At 48.5% G+C, this 12,914-nt stretch overlaps 1 protein-coding gene across 6 annotated transcripts in view; it reads right to left on the reverse strand.

The window, feature by feature from the left end:
• Positions 1–4,264: 4,264 nt before the first annotated feature.
• The window catches only part of CADM1 (cell adhesion molecule 1), a 331,838-nt gene continuing 323,188 nt past the window's right edge, over positions 4,265–12,914 (reverse strand). For all 6 annotated transcript variants that reach the window (XM_058686793.1, XM_058686790.1, XM_058686796.1 and 3 more), the window contains 2 exons: positions 9,433–9,564; positions 4,265–7,353 (listed from right to left, as the gene is read on the reverse strand). In XM_058686793.1, the coding sequence (XP_058542776.1) occupies positions 7,235–7,353; positions 9,433–9,564 (251 nt within the window). In that variant the 3' untranslated portion in view covers positions 4,265–7,234. The remainder of the gene's footprint in view (positions 7,354–9,432; positions 9,565–12,914) is intronic.

Consider the following 12,914-nt stretch of genomic DNA (forward strand, 5'->3'; position numbering starts at 1 on the left):
GACAGTAATGGCATTTTCCCTTCCTTGTCCAAACGATAAAAGATTCATGCTCCTAATTGCAACACTATAGCTGCCCCCATCACTTTATTCTGGGAGAGGAGGTTAGAGAAAACAGGCCTAGAGAGAGGGAGAGAAAGAGAGAGAGATGGATAGTAATTTCGTCACTAGCTAACAGAGACTGATTAGTGCAGAAGACTATCTTCCACAGCAATACTTTTTAATCAGGTCTGCTGTGTCTGGGCAAACAGCTTTTGTGGATTAGCTAGACTGGAGCCTGCCAGCATCCGTTGCAAGTTTAAACGATGAAATACACAACTACAGAGAAAACAAACCAAAAAGAGTAATAAAGTCACACATTTCAATATTCAGCAACCATTAAGGGATTTAAATATTTGCTTGCTATTAAAGGCTTGCATTAGGCTCTTCCAACACCAGCTCTGGAAGACTGAAATATCAATTACAGATCAATTTTCCCCCTAAGTAAACACTAATGCAGGATAAACAGTATTAGAAGATGCAATCGTCACATTGCTGACTTCAGGATGGACTTCCTGCTGGTAACAGCAAGTTTAAGCCTGGTGATTAATTAACCTGAGAAGATAGCACTTAAGGAAGATTTAAGGCGATCATGTCTGAAATATGACTGAGCCAGCCCACGTTTGGAGGGCAGCTGAAGTCCTGGACCTGGGGCGTGTGCTGATCTGACCCTCTCTAGGTTTCCTCACTTTCCCCAGAATCACCGCCCCACAGCTCAACACCTTGAAGGATTAGGAGGGAGTGGAAGGGCATCGGCCGTGGGTGTGCTCTCGTGAGAGAGAAAGCAGCTGACTTTGAAGTCAGGTTCCTTGTCGGGATTAATTCCCTAGTTGAATATGCAAGGCCTGAAGTGCAATTCCTGGCACCGACCAGCGGGGGCAGTAGACTTTGGAATGAAAAATACAAAAAAGACAATTTCCTACGTAGGGGAGAGCCTGGAAACAGAGGATGGGAAGACTTGCAAAAAGAAACTTCTTGCTTTCAAGTCTCAGTTTTGGGGCGCTCACATGATCCTTGTGCCTAACACCCTCTTTCTGGCATGTGTAATGATTGGGGGGTTACTTGGGGGAATTGAATGATACGGCTCTTATCGGAGGCACATTGGACAATTTTGAAATGAACATGGACAAGGCAAGGAACGTGGCTTGAATTTTTCTAACATGCCATACGTCACGTCACTCTGAAGGCCCTTCTCGGTATATGCTGACAATAGTGAGGCTTTGCTCAGCTATTACCAAATATGTCATTCCCTGTGGGAGAGAAGAGATATTCCGTCCCAGCAGGACCATGAGGACGATGGGCTGGCCGGTGCGTTCTTCACGGCCACTGGAAAGCTCCCTACGCTGACGTGCTTGTCAATGTCAAGGTCTGAAATGCAGAATTGGTGACCTGTCAGACTAGGTATAGTGAGACTCAGCAACGGGGCGCTCGGCTGGCGTCCCTGGAATAAACTATTCCTTGCCGAGTGCCTACTGTGTGCCCACCGCCGTGTGACCATTGGCCTACGAGGCCTGCGGATGACAGCCAGGAGCCCTCTCTTCCTTCGCCTGGACAGTGGCTGAGGACACCCAGCTGCCTCATTTTCGAAAGATTTCCAAAGTATACATGTATGGCTGTTGGGTAGGCATTTCTCTCCCAAGGCATGTGGCTGCCAGTTTTTTATGACTAAGGGCTGTGTACTTGGTATCCTGACCAAAAAGGTCTTAAGCGAATTTTATAACGAAACAAAACGCTCTCACTCAAGCAGGCTCTTTGCACCTGTAGCATGGCGAACGGCATGGTTGCTTTAAGGTTCTGGATGTCAGAATCAAAGGAACATTTGTCCATGGAGTAAGTCCACGGGCAGTACAAGAATTACATTTCAAGCAGACAGAGGACAGTGAAAGATTGCACCAATTAACACCCGCATATCACCTCGGGGTTCTAGTTGATGTATTTGGAGAACACAAGCAGGCCACAGCATTTGTGAAAACCCTCTGGAGGAAACGGGGGCAGTTTTCACTCCCAGACCAAATGAAGGACCGGGCTACTTATCAGGCTCCTGCTCACGTGGACTGCTTCTGGCACCTTCTCATTTGCATACCCCGTGGAACTCAACCGGCAACTGTGCAGCGAGCGGCCACCTCACGCCTACCTCTGTTCAGTGGACTTCTTGGGTCCCTTCATTGTAAGTTACAGCTGAATCGGGAGCCTCATGCTACAGATGAGGGGGTGGGGCTGGGGTCACTGAACGTGCCACATGGCCTGGAATAACCAGTGGATGGTGAGGATACAGGGGTGGTTACACCTTCCAAGGCAAGCGTCAAGAGGATGTGAGGTGTCCACACGCAGAGGAGCCCAATAGCTCCCTTCACTTGAGCAGTGACCACCTCTTGGTAGCCGTGGGGAACCTTCTAGCCTTTCACTCCCCCATTTCCCTCTATCCTGTATGACTGACTTTGTCTGGTGCCTTATCTGCTAAGCTCCTCCTGCTTATCTCGTGTACGTCTCCTAACAGCACTGACGGTGAGCCTTACCTTCCAGAGCAGGAGACCAAGGCCGGGTAGGCTGGGTAACTTGCCCGAGGTTTCACAGCTGGTAAGTGGCAAAGCAGGGCCTGGGGCCCGTACTCCTGATCTCTGCCCTCTATCACCTCTGTAAAAAGCTATGGTGGAGGGGCGCCTGGGTGGCGCAGTCGGTTAAGCGTCCGACTTCAGCCAGGTCACGATCTCGCGGTCCGTGAGTTCGAGCCCCGCGTCAGGCTCTGGGCTGATGGCTCGGAGCCTGGAGCCTGTTTCCGATTCTGTGTCTCCCTCTCTCTCTGCCCCTCCCCCGTTCATGCTCTGTCTCTCTCTGTCCCAAAAATAAATAAAAAATGTTGAAAAAAAAATTAAAAAAAAAAAAAAAAAAAGCTATGGTGGATTAGTAGATCCCACAGCTCGTGCCTCCCCTGCCCCCCCACCCCCACCCCCCAGGGGCCTGGACAGGCCCTGGAAATTTTGACTCCCATGCCTGGGCTGTGAGGGTGCCATAGGACCAGCCCCGCCTTCCACGTCTCACTCATCTGGCTCTCGCCACACAGGCCAGCAGGCTGGCTGGCTTACTGCCCTCGGTGCTAAACTAGGCTTTCGGGCCCAGTGGGGGCCGGCTCAGGGAAGCTGGTTTGGCCCTCCAGCCCATCTCCCTTCTCCAAGAAACTCCCCCGGCACTCTTGGGGCTCCTTAACCATCTTCAGCGAGGCCCCCATGTCTGAGGACCACTTCATGCATTCGCACAGGTGGAACGGATGCCCTGGCTAGTCTCCAGCGACTACCTTATGCTTCTCTGAGTTTATTACGACTCTGAGCACCCAGAAGATGCCAGGTAACCGTGTATCTGATTGGCTGATGTTTTACAGAGACAGGGAAGGGACCAGGCCAGGGTGGAGGAGGCTGACATGAGAGACGTGGCCTTTGGCTTTTCTGGAGCTTACCTTTTCTTCCACTGCTGAGCATTTCCCCATTACCTGCCCGAGAGAGAGAGATGGAGAAGGAAGCTCAACCCCGCCCCCCTCCACTCTCCACCCCGCCCCTCGCTGGGCTGATGGTGGGAAAAGGGCGGTGTGGGGCTGCTCACGTATGTGCGTTTATGAGATCAGTCACCATGAAGTGTAGTCGTTGCTCACTACGGCCTGCAAGGCAAGAGGACCACACACGGATCCTGCTGTCCACCCGCCCTGAGATCGCAGCGGCCTGAACAGGGACAGAGACGGGTCCCCCACAGGCGGCCAAGCCAGTCCTCTGCAGATCACACCATCTTTTTGTTAAAAGAGAGAGAGCTTGAAATGAAGAAGGCAGAATGAACTGTTAAGACACGAAATCCCAAAATAAGAGACAGGTGGAGCAGCCAACACAGGGACGTGGGTGGGGGTGGTGGGTGAAGGGGGGGAGGGACCTTCCGGCTGGCCGGCCACCGCTGCATCCCGCACACCTGCACAGATCGCTGAGTCAGCGCTGCCGTAGCACCTGGAGCACCCGGCCCACCTGTCTGCTGCGCGGGGAGAAGAGAACAAGGGCAGGGAGGGTGAGCGGAGGAGAGAGAGAGAGAGGGAGAGAGCGAGAGAGCGAGCAGTTCCGAGCCGGGGTGGCTGCATTTCCCAGCACCTACTGCCCGCGTTCGTTCTTTCGCGTCGCTGCGCCCGACCCTGGGGAGGAAGCCGGCCCGCGCCCGCCCCGGGCGTCGGTAAGAAGTCCAGAATGAGAGGAAGGGATCACTTGGTAACATTAATTTTTTTTTATTAAGAAGACAGATATTTTATAGTACTTCTTTTTTTTTTCTTTTTTTTTGTAAAAATGGTATACATGAACCAATACAAAATGCGAATGGGAACATATGGATATGAAATTTCTTACACCATAACATTGTTCATGTACACCTCGAAAACAGAACTGGCCTAAAGGGAAAAATAATACGTTGGGGTGACTAAAGAACAAGCTTATTTGGCATCAATGATACATCCTTCATTATTTTATATTCCTTTAAAAAACACAGAAAACAAGTTTGTTCTTTCTTCACTCTAAAAAAAGTGATCAACCTGTACAAAGTAATACTCAACAATACATTTCAAACAGTGCACTGTATACTTAAGAAAAAATACATAAACCAATATACAACTAAAATCCATAATTTCCTGTTTTTGCTTTATTATTATTATTTTTTATTTTTTTTCCAATGCGTGGGGCCTACACTTTGCAATCTACCTGAGACGGAAAAACACCAATCAGAACACATGAACCTGAGACATGTCAACATCGTAAAAGCCAGAAAGTTACATCAGGAACACTGCACTACCATACACTTTTCAAAACAAAGATGGAAGTTCCCAAAAATGAGATGCCAATTTGGTGAGCAATGGTAGTTGTTTTCTTTTTCTCCCCCCCCAAAAAGAACAACTGAAAAAAACCTTTTAACGACATGCTAAATGGTTCTCACCCTTTGATGTGGTTATACTATGGTCAGAATGGGCACTAAAGGGCTCGGGATAGAGCTGCACGTTATAAAATTCATCGAAAAAGGGATGTTCGTTGTGGCTTTTTGTCTTGGTTAAGTGCCTAGGGATGGGGGTGGGGTGGGGAGGGAAACAAAATGCTGCTCAATATGGATTTTCTTTTACATACCGGTCCGTTCCCAAAAGGCCCCCATATTGCAATGGTTCTATCAAAGGTTAAAACAAAGACAAGAAAAATCAACACACTTGCAAATAACAAAGAGTTGATACTTTTTTTTCCCCCTTAAATAAATCAGCGTTAAGTTTTTCCACATAATGTAACAATAGTAAAAATGCACCTTGCAAAATCCAAAATTACTCACTGAAAATGTTATATAATATATATTTATATATATATAGATCTCTTTTTTTGATGCCATCTTTCCATAGGGACTGTATTCTGGAGTCTGGAGCCTTACCAACACATATGGTAAGAGTTTAGTTTTCGTCCTTTGGGACTACTTCTAGATTTCCTAGACGTTTCAGTGAAAATCCCCACATTTCTTTAAAAAAAATGTAAATGGTAACTTGACTCCTCTACCTTTTCCCAAGGCTCCCCATCTAAGATATGTTCAAGGTAACTTATTTTAGTAGCTATGCACTATGGCTGCCATCATGCGAAGATCAGTAATTTTTTGGCAGATGGTTCTTAAGGCTGAGGAAAGAGGCCAAGGCTAGTGTATGAAAGGTAAAAAGATAAAAACACTCACATTTGAGTTTTGATTAAGTAACTGAAAATCCCTACATGCTGTTTTTCCACCTCTGCTCTGACCTTTCGAGAACTAGATCGACAGCAGACCAGTGTGAGAATAATACCGGCCCTTCTTCTGTACCTCCTGCCTTTGTCAAGCCAAATCTGAAGGAATGAAAGTTTCACACGGATTCGAGTTGGAAATCCCAGCATGACAAATATCTGTAATATACAGTACATGCAGGCCACATCCTACTGTCTTCCTAACTAAACACAAAGGAAAAACAAAACAAAAACCAAAACCAAAAAAAACCAAAAAAACCCCCGAAAAACCAAACCCTGTCCCATCCAGTCATTCACACACCACGCGGACTTGCTTTTTTCCTACAAATTAGTGAGAAGTATGGCCGATTGGGAAAGGTGGATGGAATCGTTTGAAACAGAAATAACCAGAGCAGGACTATCGTTCCCCCCCACCCCCGCTCCCGACTTCCCCTCCTGTGGCAACTCAAATTTGTCCACTTATATAAAAGGAACAGACCTCACCTGCCAGGTCTGTTTAGGGCGTTGAAAAAGGAGGAGCCCCTTCCGCCCCAAACGTTTCCGGACAGTGCGGGGTCTCTATGCTGAGCCGTCTACAGACACAGAATTAAAGACAGATTCGATCTCATTGTGACACGCCTCACTTTGCAGGTAACCCTGTACAGTAATGTAGTTCCACAGCAAACAGAACATTTTCTGAATCACAGTCTACGTTTCTAGTCTTCACTGCTCTACGTATTTGAAACATGGGTAGCAGCAAAGAGTCCTCGTTGTTTGTTCACCCAAATCTTTACGACAACAGAGTAAGAATGCATTATGGACACACTAAATTCTGAACTATGAAATCTAAACTGTGCTGGTTCTCCTTTCATGAAACTGAATCTTGAACAGAAAGCAGTTACTTCAAAAAATAGACAAAAAAGGAAAGGAAAAACAACAACAAAATACGGGGGAAAAAGATTCTAAGGAATCCCAGCAGGCAAATTCCAAAATGGGAGATTTTGGGAAAAAAAAAAAAAAATCCCAAAAGTTTTGGGCAAAATAAATGTGCACAAAGGAAAAAAACAAAAAGAAAGAAACAGCAGGAAAAAAAAATTTAAAAAGAGGAACACAACGAACAAACGAAAAAACAAGGCACAGAATTTTCTGCAATCTACCCAAACTAAATCCAAGCATCCAAGTTTGACTTGGTAGGAAGAAATGAAAATTTTAAACAACCAACCAACCAACAAAAAAAAAAAAAAAAAAAAAAAAAAAAAAAAGAGGTGTCAAACAGCAGAGTGTACTTTCAAAGAACATTTTTTTTTTTTTTTACACAGCAAATCCCAAGCCTTCCCAGTCTCGCACCTTTCCACCCATTCATAAAAAAACACACGAATTTCTCGCAAGTTCCAATATCACTGTCTCTTTATCATCTAAATAGGGCCAGTTGGACACCTCATTGAAACAAAAAGGCTGATCTAGATGAAGTACTCTTTCTTTTCTTCGGAGTTGTTCTGTCCTCCTTCTGCATTGATTATAGCTGTGTCTGCGTCTGCTGCGTCATCGGCTCCTTTGGCTTCATGAGTGAAGTATGTACCTGAAAGATGAAGGGGTAAAGCACCGTGACTGTCTGATGGCCTCTGTGTAAAGTGGTACAGAGATGGCAACTTGCTTTATGGCCATCATCAGCCGAAGTGGTGTGCAGGCAGCAGAGGGGAAAAAACAATTGGAAGAAGAGAGCGAGGTGGATGAGACAAATGGGGATCCGGGGGTTCCAAAGGCACCACTCCAACTGAACCGCTGCGATATAATTCAGCAAATGAGACATTAGAGCAGTGATTATGACCAGAGAATGTCAGCAGAAGAAGACGTGAGTGGGAGCTAGAAATGCAGAGAGCTGGAGAGCCGCTGACTAGCATAAACAGTGAAGGCCAGGACCAATGACCGGCAATGTGCGCGCACATGGTTAAGGACCAAAGCAAGGAAGAGCAATTAGCCAATTAATGAATTAGGGCCCTGACGATGTTCTACTGTCGTCTCAAATCGTTTGTTTGAGCCCCCGTCTCCTGGCTGCGCGAGTCACTGCTGCCTGTCCGTCAGGGAGGCCGCGCCGGGGCGTGTACAGGCACGTCTGACCGTCTCCTGCCCGCCCCCCTTCGGAGTGAGGGGTCCAGATCGCCAAATCACTTGATACGACAACAGGCGTGAGCAAGGCTTGGGGTCTGTCTCAGGGGACGCGTGATTCTCGCTCGTGGTGTGAGTGTAGCCTGGACCCGGATTCATGGATTCGCTAATTGGCAAGGCCACGTTGCAATGACAACACACAGAACGTTCCAAAGCTGGAGACGCTCTCATCGGCAAGTCCCAACCCTTTACAGGAAAGTTGATGGAGAAAGACAAGGCCTGCACCTCGGTATGACGTCTGGGGAGAGTTTACGCTGCCCACCTAAACCACATAGCCCCTCCTCCCGTCATATATCCTCCAAGATTCTTAAAGGGGGAAAAAAAAAAAGGCTGATAACGTTTGTTGTGTTTTCAGGTTTTCGTGAGTGACAAGTGTGAGCAGGCAGGTGGCCAGATGTTCCCTGCCTGCATCCCTCCTCCCTCCGCACAGGACACCCTTTGGCCCCTCGTTCTCCACAGCTGCTGAGGAGACTTGGCCCCGCTCTCTGGCCTTACCCTCCTGGCTCTACCCCGCTCAACACCAAGAGGCTGGGCGTTCTCAGCCCAGCAGGCCGCCTCCGGGGCACGGGCAGAAGTACGCACAGCGCCGGGGGGCCCCACACGGTTTATGCTGGAGACAGGCATTGTGGGTTCTGAAGGTGGTTTCCAGTACCTTGGACATCCACTGCTGTGCTCAAGGAATCCTCCCCAAACCCCAGTCCTGTGCTCACTATGCAAGTGAGTTGATGCTCACTTGGAGCCCTGGAGTTGATGCTCTAGGGCGGCCCCACACGCTCACAGCACAGCGCTCGAGAAAAACACCGGAGGAAGACAAGGGCCGACAGAGAAAGGGCAGAATAAATTACCAGGCGCGGGGGAGAGGGCTAGAGCAGCATGGGGCACAGAGGAGGAGCGTTGGAAAAGATGATTGCCCATCCAGGCTGCACAGTTGATACGTCTGATGATTAATGGCAATTTAAATCAATTGCACCGATGATTTAAAAAATACATATTTATGTGGCTTTTAAGGCACATCCAACCAAGGCAGGATTCTAGCCGCTGTGACCAGCTTACCCCAAGTTTGGGGCCAGGGGGACCAGAGCCCTGTCCAGCTGCTGCCCAGAAAGCAGACGGTTACGGGCACGTTCTTGGCGCGCTTGTCGTTTGGGGGTTCACACCACACCTGGCCCACCGGCCCCTATTTTTACAATTTTTGCTCTATCCCCAATTACGGACTGCAGAATAACAAATCTAGAAAGCTTTTAGAGAAAATCGAAATCAAGACGTGCCACTCATCAACTCTCAGAGTCCTAATCAGCAGCTGCTAAGATTTCTGTTTTTCTTTTCTGTTCTTTTTTTTTTTTTTCTTTTTTCCTCTCTCCCAGTTTCAGGACCCGAACAGCCTATGCGGCCACGTGACCCAAACTGCCTAGCAAGGAAAACCTTGCCGAGTCCCCAGACGCAGGGGCTGTGGTGACGGGAGGCCTCCTGCCTGCCAAAGCACCTTGCTTACCTTTATGTCTGGCAAAGTAGCGCCCCAGAATGATGAGCAAGCACAGCATGGCGAACACCACCACGGCCACGACCCCGCCGATCACGGCATGATCCACCGCTCTGATGGCGCCCTCTTCACCCGCTCGAGAATCTGTCGGGATCAGAAAAGGAACAGGGATGTAGCGCTCATCGCAAGACACCAGCAGCCCTGGCCGCACTGCCTCCAGGTCAGAGGTCACCTTCCCTTACACTGGCGGAGGCAGAGAGACCGTCCAGATGGATCAAGTCACACCAAGGGAACAGACTGACCTGTCCAGTGCCGAACCGATCTGTGCTCCCCACAGGGCGAGTTCACTGTAGGCAGCAGAGAAGTGCTAGTGCGTGTGGAACCACGCTTAGGGGCCAGGCACAGAAGAAACAGTCTGCGTCCAGTCCTGGCCTGGTCTCAGCGCTCGCCCTCTCTGTGTCCGGCTGCGGGTCCTAGTAAGGAGGCGACCTAACTACTTAAGGGTTCTCGGAATGACACCTTCGGGCGGCAACAGGAGCTGCGGAGGGGAGGCTAAGGCAGCTTTCTGCAGGTGCCCAGCGACTTATTCCCTGCTGGGCACAGGCACAGGCAACCCAGCTCTCAAGCCACAGCTGCCTGGAGATAAAACAAGGCTTAGAAGACTAAAGACAAGTGACATGCTTGCTACATTTAGGATGTATGAGGGAGTAAGCCTCAATCTAAAACCTAAAAACCTTTCTCAAAACAAGACAGCCGGGAATAATTGTCCATTGCCACAGACGGGTTTTATTTTATTTATTTAACACTTCACGGTGCAATTAATTTTCCTTTATAAGCATCACTCCCTCAGGATGTCTTCTTGCGACTGAGCAACGACATGTTTGGCCGGGGAACAACTCCAAAATGAACCCAGAATGAGCTATGGCGATGCGGAATGGATGTATGGCAGTGTAAACAATTTTAATTTAGGAATGTGGCTACATCACCCCTTGCTGAAACCCTAATGGCACCCGAGATTTATAAATGTAGTAAAAAACAATTATTCTCCTGTTGATTAATACATTAACATTTTGGAGTGGAAGCTAAACCATTGTCTTTTTTTTTATTGAGTCGAGTACGACACCTCCATTAAAATGATTTACTGGCTGTACCTTACAATTTAAGCACAGCAGCAACAGAAACGGTAAAAATCTTTTAACTTTACATGATTTGTGAAGTCATATGTGAAGGATTTACCATTTAAATCTTTCAGTACAAGAAGCACATGGCCTATAAATCTGTCCCCCTTGCAGTTGCTGGACGCCCGAGAGAAATGCATTTCACCAGGAAGACGGAGAGTGCAAATTCAAGTCAATTTTTAAGAAAGATTTATCTCTGTCTCTCTCCAAAGAACAGAGCAAATCTCTGAAGCCTCCACCTCTAATAATATTTGAAGTTTATCGATCAAGTGTACAGATCCGTGACAGCTAAAGGTAATGGTGCTCTTTTGAGCCGAAACCTGATACAACGCTTTCAGCAGGAGGGCATGATTTACACTTTCTATCGATATTTCCAATTCTGCTGTGAGATTAAGTACTGAAGGATGTGGGGGAAAGAACTCGTGACTGAGGGTTCCACGAGAAATGCTTTAATTAAAAGAGTTTAAATTAAGAAAAAAATGAAGCATTTAAAGCGTTTCATTAAGTTACTTTTCGAAGGACTACCAAAAAACCCAAAAACCCCAGCCCAAACAGAAATGCCGAATCAGAGGCGGCAGCGGCCGGTCGCCCAGGACGACGGGATGATGGGAGTTTAATTGGAGAAGGGAGATGGGTTGGAGGCAGAGTGCACTGCAGCCAATTAGCCCGCTCCGTGATGTGCGAGCCCCTCAAGCAACCTGTCTAATAAGCTCGACTTGAAACGTGGTGGAGAGGAATCGCCCTCCTCGGCCCCAAGTGTTACCTACTGTGGATGCAACAGCCTCTGTGTCTTGAAAATCATTTCAACGAGGCAGAACTTGGCCACGGAAACTTTTTCTTTCCTTTAGAGACAACAGAGCTTGTCGAAGGGGAGCGCTCCCCTCCCCGGGGGGCCCCTCCAACACAGGGTACCTGCTGGGGGATATAGTGCTTCACACCCTGGAGACTCTCTCGCCCACCTGCACAGATTCGGAGTCGCTGATGGGAAGACCAGAGTTGGGAGCTGTGTTTTCCTTAGGGAGCTGTCAAAATAGGGGATCTTGTGGGAGTGAAAATGAACTAACCTCCCATTGCCATGAGCTTCAGACCTATTGAAAAATAGAGTCTTTCAACTCATTCCACAGGTCTTAGAATTGGATGGGGAAAACAAAGTGATACTAGCCATTGAGGAGAGGGGAAAGTTAGGGGTAAGAGGTGAAGAGAGGCTGAGAGCAGAGAGAAGCCGTCCCATTTAGGGGAAGGCACTCTCACGTCCACTCTTAACAGGCTGTCTCCTCCGTCCCTGGCACGGGAACACTCTAGAAGCCAGAGAGACAGAGAGAGAATCTCTGCGATAAAGAAAAACAGAAAACCTCACGGGGAGGTATCTGCGGGATTAACTTCTTTCGCCAAAACTATTCATTTGGCCTTTGCTGCCCAGGAACTTAGAGCTAAATGTGCTGAGGGCTGCTTTTTTTTTCCCCCTGCACTTTGCCCACATTCAGTACCTGGGTTCTAGCGATCTTGCCCACCCTCAAGGACATACATATTTTACAGATACTTATTTATAAGGGTAATCTCTCCAGCTATCTCCTGATACTCACTTGATAAGGAAGTTTACTACCACCAGTTAATCACCAAGACATTTTTCCTGCCTTCAATTACTGCAGACGGACACAGAAGGTAACTGATGTTTAATTTACAGGGAACACTGAGGTGTGTGAGCCCCTCACGGCCTCCTTCCACCCCACCCCACCCCGGGTTCACCGGCACCTGCCACGGCTTGGCGTCCTCCGTGAAGAGCGGAGGAGCCCTTTCCTGCCTCCGTGCACTCCCACCTTCCGTTGCCCTGTGTGGGGTGGGCGGGAGGGTTTTCATAGTGCTGTCGATTGGCTCGAGGTGGTGGGGGAGCAGGGTGAAGGCTGGTTACCTTCTACCAGGGCAGGACTGCCTGCACCTGTGTGCCCGTGCCTCGCTCAAGGCCGGGAGCAAGGGCACGAGTTGTTACACAAAGAGGCAGTGGGCAAATGGAGGGAGTGGGGTGGGGGGTGGTGGGGAGGAACGACTGGCGTGGGCAGGGAGCATCAACCACCACAAGGATCACAGCTCTAACAAAGTCCGTCAGCCGCCCAGCCTTTCCTGTCCTGCTCCTGAAGGAACAGCTCTGCCTATGCCTGAGAAATGACTTCTCAGTGGAACACTTGGGAGAGTATCTGTCACCATCATCCAAAGATCCTGCTCCTCTTGGGGTGCAGATCTTTTCACTCTGGTTCTATGAGCTTTCCTGGGGTGGGGGGGGGTGCATCTCCAGATTTTCGGTTCCTTTTCTGAATCGGG

Source organism: Neofelis nebulosa, chromosome 10, assembly GCF_028018385.1.
Source record: "Neofelis nebulosa isolate mNeoNeb1 chromosome 10, mNeoNeb1.pri, whole genome shotgun sequence".
NCBI lineage: Eukaryota > Metazoa > Chordata > Mammalia > Carnivora > Felidae > Neofelis > Neofelis nebulosa.